Source organism: Protopterus annectens, chromosome 5.part1, assembly GCF_019279795.1.
Source record: "Protopterus annectens isolate FY-2018-M chromosome 5.part1, PAN1.0, whole genome shotgun sequence".
In the NCBI taxonomy this organism is placed as follows: domain Eukaryota; kingdom Metazoa; phylum Chordata; order Ceratodontiformes; family Protopteridae; genus Protopterus; species Protopterus annectens.
The window spans coordinates 638,811,253-638,835,899 of record NC_056736.1 but is presented as its reverse complement, the minus strand read 5'-3'; the positions used below and the strand labels follow the sequence as shown (position 1 = coordinate 638,835,899).

Sequence of the window (24,647 nt, the reverse complement as noted above, 5' to 3'; positions counted from 1 at the left end):
ACACTACATATAGAAGTCTGCATCCAAAATGGCCAGCCCCACCTTATCCTCAAAGGAGGGCAGCCAGACCTTTGCCATCTCAGTTACACATATGCATGAGCCTGCTGTTCTTGTCACACTCTAACTATAGTAGTTAGGAGAATTAAAAAAAATCCCCACCCTTACAGCAGATGATGGCACCACAGACCACACTAGTACCTTGACTTTCACTCCTGGGAGGAATAAATGGGTGCACTGGGTGTCTGAAGGAAGGCATAATGGTCAGTGTGGAGATGACCGCTGAGTAGGGATCTACTTATATTTTTATTGATACGAGTGAAATCACAAGTTTTTGAACGAGGAGTCTTCTGTGCAGAGTTTGCATATCCTTCCTGTTTTCAGGTGGATTTTTACAGGGTGTGCCAGTTTCCTCCCACATCTCTAAGGTGTGCCATAGGTGACTGAAAATGTTTAAGCATCCTGTGATGACCTGGCAACCTGATTCCTTTTACTCATCTCTCATCAGACCCATTACTAAATACAACATCTCTTTTGGCATATATTTTTCCAAAGTATCATTCAACTTCAAAAACCTAAGAGATTCCTAACTACAAAGACCAATGGTCTCAATACCCTCAGTTATATGGACAGACAACTTTCTTTCTGTACTCAGCATCTTACAGACACCTCCATGGTGATCTTTGTCTAGCCTTTTGAGCCATGAAACATTCAACACTCCTTGACCTCCTATTCCTTTGTAGAAAAAATGGCTTTTCAAATACATGGTTAAAGAAACTAAACCTCCATCAACAGATACATCAGGGATGATGGCCAATTAATTTCCCAAGATATCCTTATCCTCTACAATAAACTCCTTGTACATGGGACAAGACTGGTGGCAGCCCAGAGGATGTAAAAGATCCCATGACACCTTCTGAAAAGACTAGTGGAAACTTCCTGATGTCCTAGCTAAATTTCCCTTAGTAGTATAAATACCATCTCAGGACTCTTGAAAAGAGGTCACTAGTCTAGTGGGACTAACTGGTCAACTAAAGGATAAATAAATAAAATAAAGCCAGATAATTAGTGGGCAGCCTCAAATTCTCAGCCTTGTCTATCTTCTGTTGCACTCCTTGAGGTGAGACTGAAATTCTGAACATGGTTCACTGCTTAGGCTAATAATAGTCTGTAGGAAGACTGTCTAGTACTTACCTATGACCCTATAAACCTATACATACAAAGAAGTTTACAGAAGAACAAACGTGCAGTGCAGGTAAATGGTTCCGCTAATAAAAAAGCAAAAATGTAGAAAAAATAATAGAGGAACCAAACCACGGCCAGCAAATGAATAAGAACTTTTAATGGTAAGCGCTTTTGCAGCAAAATATGCCGCTTCATCAGACAGTACAACAATTACAAATTCGACTATTTAAAAAAGCACCATCCCATAAAATCAGACATTTAATTATACATGCAAATTTAAAAAATTCAATAGCCTTAATGGTACATAAAATACAAAATAAAAAATTATTGGAATAAAATAGATACATAGCTTATCTATTTAAGCCCCTACCCTGGAACACAGGTTTTATGGATATGTTATCACTGATGCCCCTGCCCAGTTCTACTTCTGATGTCCCCATTCCTCTCATTCAAAAAGATCTCCCCCATAACCATAAACGTAAATGTATTATTGTGCAGCACAGTACAGCAAAATATGTTTGGGTAACGCATTAGTATCTGTGGCCGCTGAAATATCATAAAGGTGTTCACTCATGCAGTCTTTAATCCTGCGATTAGTTTTTTCTATGTAAAAAGAATGGCATGTCACTCAGTCCACTTTCATTATCCAAATTACCAAACTGCATTTGTTCAGATGAAAATGTTAAAGAAGTTGTGGGGGGTACCCCTATGTATGCATTAAGGAACAGAAAATCTCTCAAAAGGTTATTATGAGGTCCCAAACAGGATGACATGAATTGTGTTAACAATAATGCTACAGGTACACTTCACTGCACTAAATGCAACTTTTGTCGGTTTATAGATAGTAGTAGTAGATTTACTCATCCAGACACAGGCAAAACAATGGAATTTAGGGTCAGTGCCAACTGTAACACTCAAATAAGCAGCACCAAAAACCACAGCAAAAAGAAAACAGTCACAAACACAGAGCTGAGAACACACTGTAAAAGCAAAGGAACCACAGTAGGTAATCCACGAAGAATATTTATTAAGAAACGGATCCACAAAGCTTTCGTCCCTGCACAATCAGGAACTCTGAATTTTAAAATTACAACTACAGTGCTACAGGCCCCTTGAAGAGCTCAGTGTCTCTCCAGAATTGCTTTATTCTGATGAAGTTCCTGATTGTGCAGGGATGAAAGCTTTGTGGATCCGTTTCTTAATAAATATTCTTCGTGGATTACCTACTGTGGTTCCTTTGCTTTTACAGTGTGTTCTCAGCTCCCTGTTTGTGCCTGTTTTCTTCCAACTGTAACACTGTTAATCTGGTCTACTTGGCATACTACGTGACATCAGAAATAGAACTGAAACAGCAGAATTGGAATGGATTATTAGAATGAGGGCCACTATGGGCAGGAGCATCAATGATAAGCTATCCATAAAATTAGAAGTTATGTACTCACCATAACGTTCCATCTGAGTAGGTGTATTCATTTGTCTGCAACCTGTGGGTTATGGATCCGACATCGGATCCGAACCGGCATGGTTTACCAGCTATGGATCCAAGCTCTCAGCTCCTCCCCTCACCCATAATGCCCTGCTCTCCCTACATGAGCTCAGATCGAGTTTGCCAACAGCATAAACACCCTGAAAAGGGTAACACAACATATGCAGGAAACTGAAAGGCCAGGGGGATAGGAGGGCGGGATGGTTGCAGACAAATGAATACACCTACTCAGATGGAACGTTATGGTGAGTACATAACTTCTAAATCTGAAGTAGGAGATTCATTTGTCTGCAACCTGTGGGACAGAGTCCCCAGCTACCTGAATCTTGGGCGGCCATCATGGAAGGATATTCCAGAGCACCGCGGAGCCAAAGGATGCTCTACCTCTAGATGCAAGATCCAACTTGTAGTGGGAAATAAAGGTATGAGATGAAGCCCACGTGGCTGCTGCACAAATATCATCTAGAGGAATCCTAGCCTTAAAGGCGGCCGAGGTAGAGACTGACCGGGTTGAATGGGCATGTACACTCTCCGGTGCGGGCCTTCCCGAAGCTTGATAAGCTAGTAAGATACATTGTGAAATCCAGCGAGATAATGAGACTTTGGAAATTGGCTTGCCCAAATTAAATTTAGCAAAGGAAATGAACAACTGGTCAGATTGCCTATGACCAGCAGTCCTGTTTAGATAGAATCTAAGTTGCCTGTGAACGTCTAAGGAGTGAAGCTTGTACTCACCCTTGTTTTGATATTTGGGGAAGAAAACAGGGAGGTTAATGGATTGATTAATGTTTGCTTCAGAAGCTACCTTAGGAAGAAAGGACGGGTTGGTCCTGAGGAAAACACGGTCCGGATGAAAGACCAAGTACGGAGGTTTAGCTGATAATGCTTGAAGCTCTGAGACTCTCTTGGCCGAAGTAATGGCTACTAAGAAGGCAGTCTTGAAAGATAAGAATTTCAGATCTACAGTAGCCGAGGTTCGAAGGGGAGCGGTCAAGGCCTGAAGAACTAAGGAAAGGTCCCAAGGAGGAACCGCTTGCTTTATAGGAGGCCTGAGAAGAAAGGTACCTTTAAGGAAAATCTTACACAATTTGGCAGACATCAGTGGACTGGAGTCATGACCAATGTGATAATGAGAAATTGCTGCAAGTTGTACTTTGACCGTGGAACTGCTGGCACCATCATTAAAAAGAGTGGTTAAGAAGTCAAGCACCAAAGGGAGAGGAACTGTGAAGGGGTTTAGGCCTTGCCATTCCGCCCACAAAGAGAACCGCTTCCACTTGCTACGGTAGACTTTCCTAGTGGATGGCTTGTGAGCTGCCACCAGGATGGCCTTAACAGGGGACGAAATACCGGGAGTCCTGATCAGGAGTGGAACTGGAGCAGCCAAGCGGTCAGCTTGAGGTTGTCCAGGTTCGGAGGAGATAGATGGGATGGATGAGAAATCAGATCCGAATGGGATCTAGAATCCAAGGAGGATTCACTGAGTGAGACCTTAGGAAGGGGAACCAGATCTGTCGAGGCCAAAACGGAGCAATGAGGATCATTCTGCACCCCAACCGAGAGGCTTTCTGAAGAACTTGGAGCATCAGAGGCAAAGGGGGGTAAGCATAAAGAAGACCGGGTGGCCAAGCATGCACCAGAGCGTCTCTTGGAGAACCTCCGGGAGGAGGTATCAGGGCGAAAAACTGTTGCATTTGGTGTTTGAGGAGATGCAAAAGATCGCAACAAGGAGTTCCCCACTGTGCGAAGATGCGTTCCGCTACCTGAGTATTGAGAGACCACTCGTAGGGGGTGAGAATGGTGCGACTGAGTTTGTCCGCCAGGATGCTGTACCGACCCGGAATATGCGTTGCTATGAGAAAGCGGTTGGTGGAGATAGCCCATTCCCACACTCTCATGGCTTCTCGACAAAGGGGGTAAGACCTGGTTCCTCCCTGTTTGTTGATATACCAGACAACAGACATGTTGTCCGATTGAATCGCAATTGTTCCCAAGGGAAGAAAGGCCTGAAGTGCTAGCAACGCTAAGAGCACTGCTCTCATCTCTAGGACATTGATATGCAGCAAGGTCTCTGAATCTTCCAACGTGCCTTGGACCGTCCGGCCTGCAAAATGCCCCCCCCACCCGAGGCGGGAGGCATCCGTGGTCACCGTGGCGAGAGGGGGAGAGGCACAAAAGGGGCGGCCTCTGTGGAGATCTGGAGAGTGTAGCCACCACAGGAGGGACCGCCTGCACGCTTTGCTGATCGCAATGGGATGATGCATAGGAAGAGCAAGATACGACCACTGAACCATGAGAGTCCATTGAAGGATACGCATATTGAATCTGGCGAGAGGAAGAAGCGCAATCGCTGCCACCATGGACCCTAGGGCCCTCAGGACCAACTCCGCCGGAACTGAATTTGAGTGGAGAATGGCCCGCACCTGGAGCTGTAGGCTTTGCACTCTGTCCGCTGTGAGGAAGGCTCTCAGTCTCCTCGTGTCTAACCTGGCACCTATAAAATCTATGAGCTGAGTGGGTGCTAGGTTGGATTTTTCTGTGTTTATCGTGATGCCCAGGCGTGGAGCAAGATGGAGAAAGGAGTCTCGCGCCAAGAGAAGTAGATGCCCTGTTGGGGCGGTGAGAAGCCAGTCATCCAGGTAAGGAAAGACCTGCACCCCTGAAGCCTCAGGTGGGCCGCTACCACTGCTAATATTTTGGTGAACACCCTGGGGCTGTGTGAGACCAAAGGGAAGGACCCGAATTGGTAGTGACTGTCTCCCAGCCGGAAGCGGAGAAACCTCCTGGAGCGCCTGTCCATTAGTATGTGGTAGTATGCATCCTTGAGGTCTATGGAGCACATCCAGTGATTTTCTCCCAGAAGGGGGAGAATAGACTGCAATGTGACCATTCGGAACTTCTCCTTGGGAACTGCCAGGTTCAAGAGTGAAAGGTCTAAAATTGGTCTTAGATCCCCGTCTTTTTGGCACTAAAAAGAACCTGGAGTAGAACCCTGATCCGATCTGGTCTGGGGGGACGGGCTGGATGGCTCTTTTCTTTAGCAGATGGCCAATTTCTGCCAAAGCGGCCTCCCACTGACCGGGTGGAACGTCGGGGAGGGACTTCAATTTTGGCAAGTGAAGAAAGGGAATCGGTATCCTCTGGATATAATCTGGAGAACCCAGCGGTCTGATGTTATGGACTCCCATGCCGCTAGGTGCTCCGAAAAACGTCCCCCGACTGCCTCCAGAGTGGAGCAGCCGGGCAACCCCTCAGGGCTGCTGCGGGCCGTTCAGAGAACGGTTCTCTGGACCCGAAGTTCCTAGGAGCCCCTCTGCCCCTAGGGCGGCGTCCTCCCTGTCCTCCTCTGCCACGGAAGGACTGGTTGTCCGGAGCAGGCTGGGATTGCTGCGACTTCCGGAACCACATCTTCTTCTGACCCTTTTGGTTCCTAGAATAGGGCCTCTGGGGTGCAGAGAAGCAGATTCCGATGGCAGACAGCGTCTTCCCGTCCTTCTCGCTCTGGGTCAAAGTGTCGCGAACAGTTTTGCCAAAGAGGGCAGAACCATCGAAGGGGGCGTTCGCAAATGACGCCTTGAAGGGCTCTGAGAAATCGCAATGACGGAGCCAGGCCTGACGTCTAGTAACTAGGCCTGCCCCTGCGGCTCTAGCGGCACCTTCCGTAGCATGGGACAGTAGCCGCATAGAGGTATTAGTGACGGACCTGAGAGTGGCCATGCGGGTGGAGTGCAGCACTTTGTCCTCCTCCGACTCTGGGGGGGATGCAGCGTATTCTTTTATAAGATCGCGCTGCATCCTAATCACGTGTGCCAGATAGTTCAGCGCCCTCACAGAGAAGGTCGCTGAACTAAACATCCGCTTCCCCAAGCGGTCCATCATCCGAGACTCCTTGCTCGGGGGATGGACTGAGGGACTCTCCTGAGAAAGTTCCCTCTTGGTGGCCGCTGCCATCAACATGGCATCTACAGGAGGCCCCTTACTCCAATGGGCACGGTCAGCCGGGGGACTGAGAATACAGTCGGGCCTTTTTGGGATTGGCTCCACGGTGTCCGGTTCCTTCCACGCCCTGGTGGTAATGAGGTCCACCAGGGGGTCGGCAGGAGGGGACACCCAAGAGGTAGACGGGCCCGCTTCAAATGCCTCGAAGAACACGGACTCGTCCGAGGAAGACTTGGGGGCAGACCACCCCCCCCTTATGCGGAGCATTTCCATGATGTCTCCAAATGAGACATCCTCGGGGGGTGACCTTGGGGAGCCTTCCCCTTCCTCCAAATCCGTCTCTTCAGTGAGAGACTCGGGGGAGTCAATGTGCCTCCTTTTGCACGTATGTTTGCGGGGAACATCCTCCGGGGGGCTGTCAGAGGACTCCTCGCAAACAGTGACCTGTTCCAGGGGAACAGCTTGGGGCAAAGGAGCGGGCTGTCCCAAGGGCCGGATGGTGGAAGCCTGACCCAGTGCAGATGGAGCGGACGGAGCGAAGCAAGTGCCGGGGTCTGGAGACCCTCAACAGGGCCCTCTCCACTACATCAAAAGCCGAAGGGCCGACCTCGACCAAAGGATCCGACAATCGGCTCCCCTCGGATCCGAGTGGATCGAGCCGGCGCCAGCTCGGATCCGAAGGGACAGTGCGCTCCGACACAGACGGCGCCGGAGCACTGATCCCCGGATCCGGCTCGGATCCAGGCTCCGAGAGGTCGGATCCGAAGCACTCGAGGGCAGGGTCGGATCCAGTACCAGTACTATCGGCGCCGACCCCCCGGCCCGGCTGCTCGGCTCCAACTGCTCCAAACCCGGTAGCGGGTCGGAGAAGGAGCAACTGGCTTGAAAAAGGGGTCGAGCTCCCCAGAGGGAGGCAAGAGCACTCCCATCTGCATCTGGGCCTGGATGAACCTTCTCATCATCCGGTCCAGATCAGCGTCTGACAGGCTATAGGTTGATCTCGACGAGGCTACCGAGGTAGGCCTTGAGTGCCTCCTGGATAGCCCCGGCGGAGATCGGGTCTCCTCCTCCTCAGGTCCCGGTGAAAAACACAGGAGACCGGAGCCGAGGAGGAGGAGAGCAGACAAGGTGGCCAGAGGAGAAGCCCGCTTGGCTGGCGGGGCCGAAACAGAGGTCTCGGCCCGCCGCTTATGGTGCTTCTCCCTCCGGTCCTTCTTTCTAGCTTCCCTCTCCTCCGAACCACTACAGGGAGGTTGAGTCCCAGGAGGAGGAGGGGAGCTGGAGGAGACAACCGAGAAACGGTTACCCCGAAGGAGCGGAGGCCGGAACCGAGTCCGGTGGCAAAAGACCCGCCAAGACAAGCTTGGACCTCCGCTCCTTCAATGCCCTGGGGTTGAACCCTGCACAAATGGAACATCCAGAAGTGAGGTGTTCAACCCCAAGACATCTAACGCGCAGTGTGGCCATCAGCCGGGGAAAGCTTATGGCCACACTCGAGCACTTAGAAAACACTGCTTTGGGTTGTTCAGACATCCCAAAGTACACAAAAAAAGTTACTTAAACTAGGGTAAAAGCAAAAGTAACTAAAGCACACACAGGCCCAAACACATACTACGCTACCAGCGAGGGGAGGGAAAAGTAAAATAAATTTAAAACACTAAAAGTATAATCAAGTAATAGGAAACCTAAACTTTCTCACAACTTTCACACAAAATTACAAATTTAAACACTGTAAACACTAGAAAACTGCACTTAGCTGAAGAGCTTAGGAACACAAATCTGGTCACCAGCGCGGCAAACAAGATCTGGGGTCATGTAGGGAGAGCAGGGCATTATGGGTGAGGGGAGGAGCTGAGAGCTTGGATCCATAGCTGGTAAACCATGCTGGTTCGGATCCGATGTCGGATCCATAACCCACAGGGTGCAGACAAATGAATCTCCTACTTCAGATCCTGTGTTGCAGGGTAGGGGCTTAAAAAGATAAGCTATGTATCTATTTTATTCAAATATTTTTTTATTTTGTATTTTATGTACCTTTAAGGCTGTTGAATTTTTTAATTTGCGTGTATAATTAAATGTATGAGTTTATTGGACTGTGCTTTTTTAAACAGTTGAATTTGTAATTGTTGTACTGTCTGATGAAGCGGCATATTTTGCTGCGAAAGCGCTTACCATTAAAAGTTCTTATTCATTTGCTGGCTGTGGTTTGGTCCCTCTATTGTTTTTTCTACATACAAAGACGTTTGCTGAGCACAAGATGCTGTAAAATAATAATAATAATAATAATAATAATGATAATAAAAAGAAGAAAATCTGGAATATAGAGGTAAATTATAATGCTGGCAAATATATGCACGGAGGTCCAAGTAGCAAGAAGGCTGTGGTAGTTGCCTTTGTGGGAATGGTGTAGAGGTGTTCTGTGGGTTCTGTTCCATTTACAGGGAGTGGAAGGAGTAACAGAATTTATGCACAATTTCCTTTGATTTGGTTTTAATGAAATAGCTCCTGCCCTCCTATTGCATGAAAAGTAAAAGTTGGTGGTCTTTTTCTGCTATTTTTTTTAAGCTGTCAAAGAAGTAGCTCTGTCTGTATAATACATCAAAAGTAGTATTCTTTCCTCTGTTTTGTGGGTTGAAAGAAAGGTAGTAGGTATGCCTGGTTTAAGGAGGACACTCTGGATACCTTAGGCATAAATGTAGATTTAGTCCTCATGGACACTCTATCTTGGTGGATGCATATGTCCCCTTTCCATGAAGGAGGAAGAGTCCACACTTTCCACCTAGTGGGTGAACATGTTGTGCAGAATTTTTTGCTGGTGATTGGAGAGGTGATGCGAACATGCTATCCTGAGGCATTCCCCCATTTCTTTTCGAGATGGTCTTGAAGATGTCCGGTGCAGTTGCCATTCGTGGGACATCCGGCGGTCCTGCTAAATATATCTGCTAGAGTTTTCTTTTCCTGGTACAAATATTGCAGTAAAGGGAGTTCTTTTTGTTTTTCTGTAGTTAGAAATTTGCCTGCCTTACTGTGTCCCAGCCGCTCCCCAGGAAAGTCCTTGTCTGGATGGTATCAGCCTTGACTTTTGTAAATTGAATTCTTTGGACTGTTTTTTTTTTTTTTTTTTTTTTTCCATAACCTGCTGCTGGGCAGGTGTACAAAACAAACTTGATTTATCCATGAGCATCAAGCAATTTAAGAATTAAAGATTAAAGTAAAGCTTGCTCCTTAATAACCATGCATGCCTCTAATTACTGTGCCAGTCATGGTTGAGCTGATCTAAATGGAAGCCTGCATCACATTGCATTTTATTTTATGGTTACTTACCCGTATGTTGTTTATTTTTATTTCAATACATAATTCTCTTATCAGATTCATCATCAGTGTCATTAGTTTTTTAGTTAACTGATCACACATAAACTCTTATTTGTATCATGTGACTGACAATTTTAATTTAAAGCTCTAAAGAGTGGCTGAAGTGTAAACTTTTTTTTTACCCATCCTGTCCAATGACCTTCCCTTTTCAGAAGGAACAGGGTTTTTAGCTATAGTCGCGACTACTGCCTTGGGACCCTGGGATATAGTTTAGCAGCTGGAATTCTCTTTTCAGCATCCAGAATAAAAAGTGGAGAGAGGAGCCTCTGGCTGTCAGTTATGTCTGATTCATCAGCAGAATCATCAGAGGACACTGGCTCCAGAATAAATATTTTGCAACAATTAATGACCACTAAATAAAAATCAAGGAATGCAGCTAAAGAGAAACAGATTGGTTAAAAAGGCAAGTTTTACAATGTTTTCTAAAGGTCCAGGATGTGCAATATTCACGCAACAAATTTAGTAGCACCCCTAGCACATATAACACAAATGTCCAATAAAATATGCAGGTAGTGACACCTGCAAACCACATCAAGCATACTCAAAAAGTTACATGTAAACAAGGGTTCACTCACTAACAAAATGAGAAGGAATACTGATAGTACACATTACTGACTATTACAAAGAAGCAACAATATTTTGTACTGTATGAAACAATCTCAGAACTTAATTTTGAAATAAAATGTACCACTCCTTTAAATTAAGACTATTCTAAATTTTACATAAAGTCATATCTACTGTAAAAAGATCAGAATAAAGTATATATTTTGCATCACATGCAGGGAGTTTTAATATCAAAGCCACAGTTTTCCTACACTGAAAAAAGTTTCAACATGTACTGTAAAAATATACATTGTCCCAAAGTTTATTTATTTATTTGACTGACTGCTTGCTTTTTTATCTATCTATCTGAAAAACTAATAAAAATTGTGATCCAGTCTGGCTCTTTTTCAGTCACAATGGATGAACATCGACATTTGTGCTGTAACACAGACCTGGTTCAAGGCAGCAGAAAGCACCCCTGCACTACCAGGCTAAAATTCATTCCACACCTTTCAGCCTCAGAACCTGGACTGAAGCTCCAAAGCTGGTGGTGTTTCCATATCCATAAAGGATGCGCACACCTCCAGACTGGTAGCCCAACATAACGCATCAGAGATACTTCAGGTGCAGTTAACACTGGGTAAGGCAGTGATTCAGGTTGTAGCCTATTATAAGTCCCCAAACATGTCCCAAGACTCACACTCCACGTTCCTAAGCACCCTGGAGAATATTAGGGTCCAACCTAACACTCTCCTACTGGGTGACTTCAACTACCCCTCCATTAACTGGGAAAGCTACTCATGTACCAATACACTTGCCCAACTTTTCCTAGAATTCATTAACTCCAATGCCCTAGACCACCTCGTTCTTACCTCCACTACAGGTAGCAAGATCCTTGACCTTATCATTACTAACATGGGCAGCCATTGCTCTACACCAATAGTCAACTCCTCCCTGGTTAGATCTGACCACAAACTAATCACCTTGGAAATGCACCCCCCCATGCCCACACAGGTCACCACCATGAAAATCTTTTCCAAAGCTAACTTTGGGCTCCTAAAAACAGAGGTGGCTAACTTCACGGCACCTATGCAAATGGAGAATAGCTGCATGACCGCTGAACCATACACCAATGCACTGTACGAACACTTACACAAATGCATGGATCTTGTCATACCCAATAGAACCAAGATGTTCTCCTCCAAAAAAAGGAAGCCAATCTGGTGGTCCCCTGCCATAAACAAACTCTACAACAGAAGGAGGAAACTGATGCGGAAGAAGGTGAAGTCCCAAGAATGAAAAAACTCCCTTATCAGCCTCAACAAAAGGTTCAGATCCCTCATCAAATCCTCTAAAGCTAGCTATGAAAACAGAATTGCAGCAGATAGTAAATACAACCACAAGGCCTTCTATAGTTATATAAAGAATCTCCACAGCACTACCCAGATTTGCTCTGAGCTACTGCACAATGGTACCTCCTACACTGAGCCAACAGATATTGCCAATATACTGGGCGACAGATTCAGTACCAACTTTACCCCCCCCCCCCAAAGGACCAATCACAATACCAGCAGATTGCCAGGCATCCAGTATTACTGCTGCACAGGTTAAAACAGCAGCTTCTATGGGACCAGACAATGTCCCTGGCTGTGTTCTACATGAACTACAGAGTGAACTGGCACCTCATCTGTGTGCCCTGTTCAATCACAGTCTCACCTCAGGCTTTGTCCCTACCGAATGGCGCACTGTTATAGTCATCCCCTCTCCTCAAAGGAGGAGCGACTACAGACCCTGGGAACTATCGCCACATTAGCCTGACAAGTCTGACATGCAAAGCTATGAAACACATCATCATGGACCTAATAAACAAGGATATAGGGAATCTCCAAACTCTAGATCCCACACAGTTTGGCTTTGTGAAGGGTAGATCATGCCTGCTCAACTTGGTCAACTTCTTTGAGTCAGTCACCAGAGCTGTGGATGAAGGCAAGGTGGGTCATACAGCCTACCTTGATCTGGCCAAGGCCATTGATAACATTCCCCACTTAGGAATCATCGAAAAACTCACTAAGCTAGGCATCAATCCCTATATCACTCGGGTCTATGTTACATAGTCGAAGTTCCGTAACTTCGACTGACATATGTTCGAACACATATGTCCGAAGTTAGGGAACTTCGACTATGAATAAAAAAAAATAAAAAGAAAAGGAAAAACAAAATAAAAGAGTATATGCAGGGGGCAAGCTCCCTGCACCCCCTACACCCCTTTAAATATACCAACTCCGAGGTCATGCCACAGTGCAGTAAAGGGAAAATTTCTTGCCCCCCCTGCATATACCCTTTTATTTTCATGTTTTTATTCATAGTCAAAGTTACGGAACTTCGACTATGTAATATAGACCCTATCACTAGGTGGGTTGCAAACTGGCTCACAGATAGAATCCACAGTGTGAAAGTAGCTGACTCCACGTCAGGTTGCCAATCAGTCATGAGTGGAGTCCCACAGGGATCGGTCCTGGGTCCCCTCCTGTTTGGTATCTACTTCTCAGAAGTCCAGGCCAACATGAAGGGACTCTGGACTGATAAAGTTCACAGACGATTGCAAGTTGGAAGGCATTATTAACTCCCCAAGTGATGCTGACATCCTACAGAAAGGCCTCACTGAGACCAACGACTTGTCAGAACCATGGCTGCCAAAAAATGTGTCGTCATTCCCTTTGGGAAAAACACAGTTCCCATGAATTACCACATCAATGGTAGTCGACTGAACACAGAAGGTGTTATGAGTGATCTGGGAACACAGGTTGACAGCAACCTCTCTTTTGACCACCACATTGCCACTGTGGTCAGAAATTCCTTCTATGTGGCACATCTCATTACTAAGGGTTTTGCATCCAGGAAGAAAGAGGTCATTGTCTCCCTCTACTCTTCCCACATTAGGCCAATTATCGAGTACAATGCCCCATTTGACATGTACCTCACTAGACACCTGCAACAGCTGGAGAGACCGCAAAGTACCTCACAAAGAGGATCCTAGACCTTAAACACCTGTCCTATATGGCCAGACTCAAAAAACTCCAACTATTCTCTGTCTCATATCGCCTATTTACAGGAGATCTCTGCTTGACTTACAAAGCCATGTCTGATCCAGCTCTGTTAGAAATGCTACATCTAAAGAAATCCCAATCCTTCCGCACCACATGCTCCAGAGACCTCAACCTCATTACCACAATCAACAGAACGTGTGGAGGGGCAGGTGCATAACCCAGAGACTGCCCATGATATGGAATAGACTTCCTATACATGTCAAACAGAGCACCTCACTGGCCCTCTTCAAGAAAAATCTTGACGAGTTGATGGGAAATAGAAAATTCACCCTGGGGATCAATCCAGTGGCTCTACTCGACAAAGGCACTGAGAACTAAGGTTGGGTGGCACGATGCCACGGTAATCCTATGGGCTATGCTTGTAAAGGCTCCAGGGCCATTAGCCTAGTACACACCCATGAACCTATGAACAACTTGGGTGGTACTCAATACCTCTCAAACTCTTAGTACAACAAATCTGGACAAAGCCTAGAATAATGGGGGGGTACAGACAAATTTTAAATGCTGCTCTTTTACACTTAGAAAGTTACCGATTACTGCTGCTCCTAGCTCGAACAGGGCTCAGTCCACACAATCTGTTACTAACAGTCTCCTGCTGGAAAAAACGTATCGAAGCACTGGTGCAAGATAATGATTTTATTCCACACTAGCACACTGCTACTGTCATACAAATTACTACGTTACTGAAAACAGGTTTCATCTGTCCACAGACTTCATCAGAACCAACGATTAAAACCATACATACCACTTATATACTCATTTTGGCGCCAAATCTATGTACTTAATAGATTAATTACAAAATTTCATGTTTCTTGATTTTTAAAAAAACTTGATTCAAATGTACATAATTACATATATTACATGTACAATATACTACACAAAACACTAATAACCCAATACTTAAAATACTTATTTTCCTTATACATATTGAACTATATTATTACCTATTGTCTAAAATAACTACTGTACTCTTAAATAAATACATAATACATTTTCTATGTTCAAGATAAAAAGATAAAAGTTAAAAGTTATTCCCCCAAGATCAAAAATGGTTTTAGACTAATATATTCATTTAATCCGGGGTTTGTGGTGGCATCTAAACAGATTTGCCATTTACTTTCCAATACACCTAGTCTCGCTTTCCAGTTACCCCTACCTGTTGATCTATCCACTGTTTTCAAGAATTGCAAATTTAAATGTGTGTTCTATACCCTTATCTTTTACGTGTTTACTTAGAGCATTTTTGTCATCTTTCTTCTTAATTTTGTAAATATGCTCATATATGCGGGTTTTCAATTTTCTTTCCGTTTTGCCTATATAATAGGCAGAACAGAATGTAACCAAATATACTACTCCCTGACTATTACAATTGCCTGCCCGAAATTTACATGTACTTCTGATGACATTATCTAGCTTAACAAATTTGTCTTCATTTATATATGAACATTGCGTACATGTTCCACATTTTTTGCACCCTCAGATATTATCTTTTTATGTTTATAATCACCACTTTCTATAATTCGCTTGAGGTTTTTACCTGTTTTGTATACAACTTGTGGGTATAATCCCACTATATTACCTACATCTTCCATATTAGACAATAATATCCAATATCTACGTAAAATCTCCTTAACTGAATTACTATACATACTGTACATAATCACACATACTCTTCTTTCTGATGTCTTACTTGTCCTATTATTAAATCCTTCATGTCCTAATAATGGATGATATTTCGTACCCCATTGTGACTTAACATACTGAACCACATCATCTAACATGTTTTTGGGATAGCCTCTTTTCATAAATAATTCATATATATACTCTAGTTCTTTTGTCATTAGCTCTACTGTAGATGACATACGGGCTGCTCTCACACACTGTCCCTTCACAATATTTTTAAATATGTGGGGGGGATGGCAACTTCCGAAATGAATGTAGTCGTTGGAATGGGTCTGTTTCCTGTACAGTTTAGAAATAAATCTTTCCCCATTATTACTTATATATGTGTCTAATGTATGTCACTATTTAGTGACTTCAAATCTCAGTGATTTGCCAGAAAAACATATATTTTATGAGGAACAGAACAAAATTTTGAGGCAAAAATCTGGACATTCTGCAGAAATCTGGACAGTTGAGAGCTATAGTGGTACTTCCAATGAATATATATATATATATATATATATAACTTGGTATATTTTCTGACTTGTATGCACAAACAAGTCAATGACAATTATGAAAAATGCAATTAGTATTCCTTTCAGATAAGGAGTTTGTAGGTTTTATTCTTTACCTCGTGGAGAGGGCACAGAGTGATCCAACAGCCACAGCGTATTTTGCTCCTTCCCACTTCACATACTTAAAAGCGAATGGCAAAGGGCTGTTTTTATCTAGCAAGTAGTAAGGCATCATTAAGGTTAGAGCAGCTGACACTCCAAAGTAAGCAACAAAGCAAATCAACAGGGATGCAACAATTCCTATTGGAATAGCTTTTTGGGGATTCTTCACTTCTTCTCCTAAAAAAAAAAAAAAGAGAGCAAAAAAACTTTAATTGGTATTATTTTAAAAAAGAAGATAAGCTCAGCCAACATTAAAACAAATAGTCTAATAATTAATAATTATTTACTTAAGCTACATAACTAGAAATGATATACTGGAACATTTCAACTTCAATGGAATCTTCAGGATTTTTTTTACATTATCAAACTGGGCCTCCAGAAATAAATTACATTACCAAATGCATCCGCCTTTCAAGGATGGATTGCTTTACACAAATGCACCACAATGTGATGGCTCTGCTAAAACATTCTGAATGCAGTGCCACACCATGCATTGAATCAGTACAAATCAGAGGTGTAAAGTTTATCATAAGGAAGAAATACTGCTTTACACAATGTGCCATAAAGCTGCAGTTAAAGTAAAATATTACTGACAATGCATTCACAAACAATTCAGGGAATGAGCTGCTATAAGCTACACAGCTAGACAGCGTGTCAGGAGAATTTGTCAGAAACTATATCCCAGGATATACCGCATCACATGCCTTAAATTCATACCACTGGTGTGCAGTACAAAAATATGTGGAATGGATAGGCATGTTATACCGCTATTTAAAGTAGGGCAAAACGGTAATGTGTGTGACTTGTACTTGTCTCCTAAATAAGTAGGTAGAAAAAACAGCAAATGCATTCTTATCATATCACATGATCTGCAAATGTCTCTAGTTCACACTCTCTTAGGAATTAATTTGATATTTTTTCTCTAAAGCTGTAATGATCTGCAGCATATGTGTCCACAGCTGACCTATGTCAGTCATGGTGTTGTCCCACACAAAGATCATGATGTGCCTCATACTAATCAAAAATTCACCTCCACTATTAAGTGACTAACCTTCCTGCAAATAAAGAAAAAAAAAGTCTAATACTGCTAATGTATTAAGACTTTGTATTCATTCACAGCAACATACACTCCATCTTCAAAGAAGATAACCAAGAAACCAGGGTCTCTCACTCATTCTGAATCTTCTGATTCTACTCAGATTTTCTGCTCATACTTTACCATCTTCTGGCCTTTTTCCAAATATCATCCTTTTTGTATTTTCTAAGAGATCAGTTCCCCTTGCATGAAATATGGTTACTGAAATTCAACTGTTCCATCTCATTTCAGCTTTACAAAGGCAACATGTGAACCTCTTTGTGAAAGTCACTTATGTTAAGCTGTGTGACATCCACTGAACTACTTGTCCTTGATGACTTTAATACTGACTGGGGTATAACTTGTGACAAATTCTCCCAACCCTCTGTCCAACTATGCAGCTTAGTGCAGCTCATAACCAGGAATGAAAAGGTCATTACAAAGGGAAGTATAGTGGACTGGACTTTTAGATTTTCAGTTCCAAACCTGATACTATCCAGTATGTTGGAATAAAACCAAATGCAATGGCCCTGAATCTAAAAGACTTGTTCTCAGTGTAAGTGACTGCTTACAAAGAAAGCAAGCTGAAAGCAGGTCTTTTGAAATCTGTTCCCTGTAGTAAGTATGTCTATAGACAAGCCTTACACCAAAGTAAGTCATACTGAGAACAGATATTTTAGTATCAGGATAGATTCACACTGAGAGCAACTCTTTTGGAATCTGGCTCAATTAGTGACCTTCTCTGTGTTTTTTGCTTTCTAGGCACAAGCACCACTACAGCAACCTCACACCTAGCCTTTCAGCTGGAATACCATCCAACCACATCTAACTATTATAAAAGTAAAATTATTTTTAATTCTCAACAATAATTAACAGATATTTACTGTTTTTAATAATCTGTCATATCAAGAATAAAATGGTACAAAACAAAATCACCAAATTCATCTGTAAGGATCAAAACCATTTTCACTATAGTAATTATTGTTATTAATATTCTACTCAAACCTTTTGGTGTACAGCTAGTACATCTTCTCAACCATATCCCACTTAACTACAAAACATAACAGTAATTATTTGGAAATCAACCCTAATAACTTTCTACCACTCATACATAATACCTGCCTCTCATTTTCCATTATATTGGAACGAAACTGGTATACATACTCCAAAACTCACTAGTAAAATGGAAAAAGAAAGGTTTAATTTTTTTTTTATACCTAATAATACAAAGGATATGTATCACTGGTGACATCAACCTTGACTCAAACTCATCTACTAATTTAGTCCTACGACTCAGCTGCCCCGTACCAACATGGTTCCACTTCATATGATCGAAAACTCATAACATCTAAATTCAAAACAGCGAGACCAAATGATCGAAAATCCAAAACATCTAACACTCATAACTTCGAATCTCAAAACATTGAAAACTACAAAATAACTATAAATAACATCCCACACACTGTTTACCCCCGTAAATTAAATATACCAACTCCAAGGTTGCACTACAGTAGGTTATTTTCTCCCACTGTAGTGTGACCTCGGAGTTGGTATATTTAATTTACGGGGTGTGTGTGTGTTTGTGTGGGGGGGGGCCCACATGGGGGGGTGCCCCCCTGCATAAACATAGTAAAACCTCTGTGAGACTTTATTTATAGTTGCTTTGTAGTTTTAAATGTTTTGAGATTCGATGTTATGAGTTTTAGATGCTTTGGGTTTTAGATGTTGTGGTTTAGATGTTATGAATTTAGATGTTATGGGTTTTCGATGTTTTCAAGTGGAACCACCAGCACACGTTCCTGACCTCCCAGCAATTCCAATATTCCAGATATCCAGGTCAGCCATTAAATCCTCCCAAATATGAAAAAGACATAAACATACACCTCCTAAACAGTATCAGCAAGAAATGGGAATGTCTTAAATATTGGCTCATTGGGTAAAACAACACATAGTAGCCATAACTGAACATGGATAAAAGACAGAATCTGCACCCCCTGAACCTTCACACAAAATACAATGCTACAAATTAAAATGTGATGATTTAATAAAGATGTTTTAGAAAAAAGAATACCAACTTTATCAGAAAAATCAACACAAAAAGTGGAAGAAGTTTTTAACCAAAAGTAGAATAAACAAGTCATTCTAAGACCTCCTAGATGCCTGACAAGACGCGAAGCTGCAGGGTACACCTACCTGAAACTGAGCCATTTCATGCTTTTAAATCACAGGAAGTATTCAGTGTAGATCGTCTGAGATTTATGATGAAATCCCCACCCAAATAACCCCTCGTCAACTAAAAAGAATGGGTATAACCTGTCCAACAATTAATTACTATCAGTAGGACTTGGGGGGTGGGGGTGGGGTTAAAGAAATACAACTCTAAAAATCTGTTGCAAACAGGAAACATCCAAAGCTGCATATCTCCTGCAGTGAATGAATCATATCAGTAAGTGTCAAGTGCCAAAACGGGAAGCAATACCTACTACCTGTCATCCCCTTTAGTCCAAACAAATGGAGCACACCCACACGACTGACAAATTAGTAAGTTGAGTATCTTGCTGTAGAAACACATTCACAAGACATAAAATATCACATGAAAAATATGGCCCACCGAGCCGCTAACCACCTCATTAAATAGAACTATACACTAACAACATTCAAAGTACAGATACTTAAGCATGGTTATTCCTTCATTTCCCTTTTTGACAAGTTGCAAATCCCTCTTCACTTTCTTGGACAGTTTGCTTAACCTGAGAATAGATGTCCTGAAGAAGGCAGACTACAATAAGGAAATAACTTTCACACCTAAGACAATCAGATCTATATTCTTCAAACCTACAGGACAGAAAACTACGTTCATCCTTCTGGGAGGATATTATGAAAGTATACTTTGAAGGACCATGTCACATAAAATGACTGAGATTTATAAATCACATCCAGCTTACAATGTCTTGTAAAAGCAAAAAGCCCATGTCACAGCTGTACAAATATCATCTAAGGATGCATTAAAAAATGTTTGGGAAGTAGCTACTTCTGACTGCACAGCAAGCATACCAACCAAAGTTTCTTTGAGTAAAACAACGTGAGACAATTTGAAAGTCACCTACACAAACTGGCTTCTGGACATTCTGGAATTCTTTCTGTCAGATGCAAAGCGAGAAAATAACTGACAATTTTCTTATGAATATTTTTCTATCAAAACAAAATCAAAGCTACCTACATAATCTGTATATTGGAGAAGGCACTCATCTCTGTTTTAAAAGAAGACAAGCAAATACACATACTGATTTGATTTTGTTCCTGTAGCTTGTTGTTTAGTCAAGTCCAGCTATCCATGACAACAAGGACATTAGCACGCCACAACTACCTGTCAACAACTGCTTCTACAAGTTCCTGCAGGCATGTTCACTAATTTGGTAATGCTGTCTCTTCATCTTAACCTCCACCACCCTTTCTTCTTTGTCCTCCATACATCTACTCCAGCACCAGTGTCTATTCCAATGAATTTAGTGTTTGCATTGGATGGCAAAAGCATTTTGAGTTTTATCTATACTACTGGACTTTCCAATGAACAGTCTGGGTTTATTTCCTTAAGAACTGTTTGGTTTGATCTTTTTTGAACTTCTTGCAGTCCATGGAATTCTATAAAGTTTTCTCCCACACAATTTAAAAAAAAAAAAAAAAAAAGTTATGTATTCACCATAATGTTTCATGTGTGTTGTCCATCTTCGCCTTCATTCTTACCAGGATGGTTTCGGATCCGACTCGGTCTTTATACACAAGCTCGAGGTCTTCCACTAGCTCATGGCTAAACCCTACCCCGGCATGCACTAGGAAAGCTCCCCAGATCTTGTTTGCAATTATAATAAGAGTAATACAGATAAAGGTAGTTTAATAATTCAGAGTGCAATAAAGAAGACTAGAGAATAATGATATCCAATTGTACCAACTCGGCCTTTCAGGAGTAAAAATGGTGGGGGAAGGAGGGTAAGAATGTAAGCAAAGATGGACAACACACATGGAACGTTATGGTGAGTACATAACTTCTGTATGTGTCCTATCTCACCTTCATTCTTACCAGGATGGGAAAGCGTCCCTAGCACCATCTTTCTCGGGCGGCTCAAGGAAGAATATTCGGCGATATTGTTGTTGCAGGCCTCACCAGATGCGCAGTAGCAAGCCCCGCCCCAAACCCACCCCCCTGATATGTCATTCATGAATATGCATTCCCTCCGAATGTACAACCGAAGAAAAAGTGCACTGAACTGGTGAGGCCCTCAACTACAATATCGCCAGAAAACCTGTCGGCCTACAGTGAATCGTACCTCTCAACCTCCCATCTCCAAAATGGGTAACACTAGCCCTCAAAATGTGAAACACATACCAACAGCTGCTTATTAACCTGTCGGTCTACAGTGAATCGTACCTCTCAACTTACCATCTCCAAAATGGGAAATGAGATTTTGCAGGACAAACCATACCCACGACCACCGAAAAGAACCTAACTTACTGTCTGGCCAACATAAAAACTGTATTCAAATGGCATCTGCTATTGTTTATTCCTGTTCGAATAATAAGTGAATATTCATAGTGATGTCTTCACTGACTTCATGAATATTCACCTGGTATTCAGCATGTTAGCTCGAGGGGGCACTAAAGCTCAGTAAATACTAATGGTAAAGAAATGGGATAGATATACTGTTTGTCCTGCAAAATCTCGTTTTACCAGAAAAATGTCCCAATCTGGGCAACAAAAAAGGTAGCAAGCCTAAAGTATGGTCGCCGGTTTTCCAACAACATTTAGTTTCTGAACTGCATTAAATAATGAAACTTACATTATATTTTTTATGAGGGGCAAGGAAGAAATAGGCCGTTTGTGTACATTTAATATTTTCATCTCATGTATGCACGAGCAAATTATATATGCAGACCGGGTTGTCACTCAATTTGCGACGCGCCCACGTCTGCCCGAATTGAACTGGTGAGGCCCTCAACTACAATATCTCCGAATATTCTTCAGAATTGTGGAACCAAAGGAGGTCCTGTTCCTGGAGGCCAAATTGACTTTGTAAAGAGTAATAAAGGTATGTGGTTTTGCCCATGTTGCCACAGCACAAATGGTATTAATTAGTAGTCTAACCAGAAAGGCGGAAGAGGTTGCTTTGGCTCTTGTAGAGTGGGCTTTAACTCTATGGGGAAGATCTCTGTTTTGAGATTTACAGATGATTGTTATACAATGTGAAAGCCATTTTGAAAGTGTCACTTTAGAGACTGAAGTATCTTTCTTTGAATCTGACAAGGATATAAATAGTTGGTCAGATTTTCTGAAGTTCGCAGTCCTGTGTAAGTAGAAACGTAACTGTCTAGGCACATCCAGCTGATGTAACATGCATTCTGCATTATTCCTGTAATTTGGATAAAAGACTGGTAGCTCTATCGATTGGTTCAAATTTGACTCTGAACATACTTTTGGCAAAAAGGAAGGGTTAGTTCGTAAAGATACCCTATCTCTGTGGAAAAGCAAGTAGGGGTTTTATTGACAAGGATTGCAGCTCTGACACCATCCTGGTTGAGGTAATTGCTGTCAAGAGAATAGTTTTTCATGTCAAAAACTTGCGTTTGTAAGATGATGCTGGCTGAAAATAGGGGGAAAATTAAATGAGATAGGATGAAATTTAGGTCCCATGATGCTGGGGGGGGGGGTCTCTGACAGGTGGTCGTAGTAATAAAGTATCTTTTAGAAATGCTTTGCATAGCCTATGAGACATAAGACTCACCTACATGAAAACTAGATATTGCTGCTAGATGAATTCTAATGGTAGCCGTAGCTGCACCCTCGTTGAATAATTTTGCTAGGAATTCTAGAATGGAATTGACTGGGGCAGTAAAGGGATCAATGTGTTACGAGAAGCCCATAATGAAAATCGTTTCCATTTGCTTCTATGTATCTTTCTTGTAGAAGCCTTATGAGAAGAAATTAGGAAGTACTTAACTGATGGAGAGGTTAGGAAAGCTGGCTATAGTCAGAATCGGAGCAGTCAAGCTGTCGAATTGAGGGCCTGAAGGGAAGGATGGAACATTCCTGACGCATGAGTCAAAAGGTCTGGAACTGGGTCCAGAATCCAAGGCTCCTCCTGAAAATGAGGCCACAGGAAGGAGAAAGTACAGTTTTGTACCTACCGTAAATGTAGATGTCCGATAGATATGCAACTGCAGTCATAACATATGGGTTGTCCTGCCTCAGGCAGCCCACGGTCGGCCGGATTCCAAAGTCTGGGTCCGGCGTCGGCTGGTGTCGCCTCCTCTCCGACGTCAGAACGGCTGGAGTATAAAGGCATCGGCCGACGCCATCTTCTTCAGTGTTTCTTGCCCCAGATGCCAGGTGCCCTCCTAGGAAGGCTAAATTTGGTGAATGGATAAACAATTCCAGACATGCACAACAGTAATAAACAGATACACCATAGGAGATACCCCCAGCTAATAGGAATAGGGGGAGTGGACCCATAAAGAAGGTTGCAGAGGGGTAGGAGGGTGGGAAAATCCGACTGCAGTTGCATATCTATCGGACATCTACATTTATGGTAGGTACAAAACTGTACTATGTCCTTCAAGAATGCAACTGCAGTCATAACATATGGGTTGAGTACCATAGCCAAGCTGGGGGTGGATGGAACTAAGAAAGTGATGGTGTAGCTAAAATGCCCTGCAGGACTGCCGAAGCAAAGCCTGCTCGGGATCTGGAGTATAAAGGCAGGTTGTAGTGCTTGGTAAATGTATGCACGGAGCTCCATGTAGCAGCCTCTAGAATGCCCTTTGTAGCCACTCCTCTTAGGAAAGCTGTGGATGTGGCTATAGCTCTGGTGGAGTGTGGCCTAATATTGGCTGGCACACTTTTTCCATGAAAAGAATAGCAGAATCTGATGCAGTGTCCAATCCATTTGGAAATTATTTGTTTGGAGATTGCTTTTCCTTGTACTCCAGCAGCATAGGCTACAAGCAGTTGGTCAGATTTTCTGGTGGCCTTAGTTCTGTCCAAGTAGTAGCGTAGTTGCCTGTGTATGTCCAAGTATGCAGCAGTGCTTCCCCCCTGTTTTGAGGATTGGGGAAGAAAGTAGGCAGGTGAATGGCTTGATTTAGAGACACCCTGGAAATTACTTTTGGCATGAATGAAGGATTGGTTCTTAGAGAGACTCTGTCCTGATGAAAAATGAGAAAAGGAGGTACTGCCACGAGTGCCTGTATCTCCGAGATTCTTCTTGCTGATGTGATTGCCAATAGGAAAACTGTTTTCCAGGAGAGAAATTGCATTTCTGAAGTTGCTGCTGGTTCAAAGGGAGGAAGAGTTAATTTTTCCAAGACAAAATTGAGGTCCCATGCAGGTACTGGCGGTTTCCTGGGAGGTTTGATATTCTTTATCCCTCTTAGGAACTGTCTTAGCAAAGGATGCAAAAACACAGGTGGATCACAATTGTATTTTGCTGAGATTGCTGAGGCATGAATCTTTATGGAAGAATATGAGAGACCAGTATGAAACATTTCTGCCAAGTATTCCAATATCTGAGGTATACTCAATACTGTTGTATCCTGACCCCTGTTAGCATTCC

At 42.7% G+C, this 24,647-nt stretch overlaps 1 protein-coding gene across 8 annotated transcripts in view; it reads right to left on the bottom strand.

The window, feature by feature from the left end:
- SLC7A1 (solute carrier family 7 member 1) overlaps positions 1-24,647 on the bottom strand; it is a 1,877,700-nt gene that overhangs the window by 494,792 nt on the left and 1,358,261 nt on the right. For all 8 annotated transcript variants that reach the window (XM_044073262.1, XM_044073257.1, XM_044073255.1 and 5 more), the window contains one exon: positions 15,923-16,145. In XM_044073262.1, the coding sequence (XP_043929197.1) occupies positions 15,923-16,145 (223 nt within the window). The remainder of the gene's footprint in view (positions 1-15,922; positions 16,146-24,647) is intronic.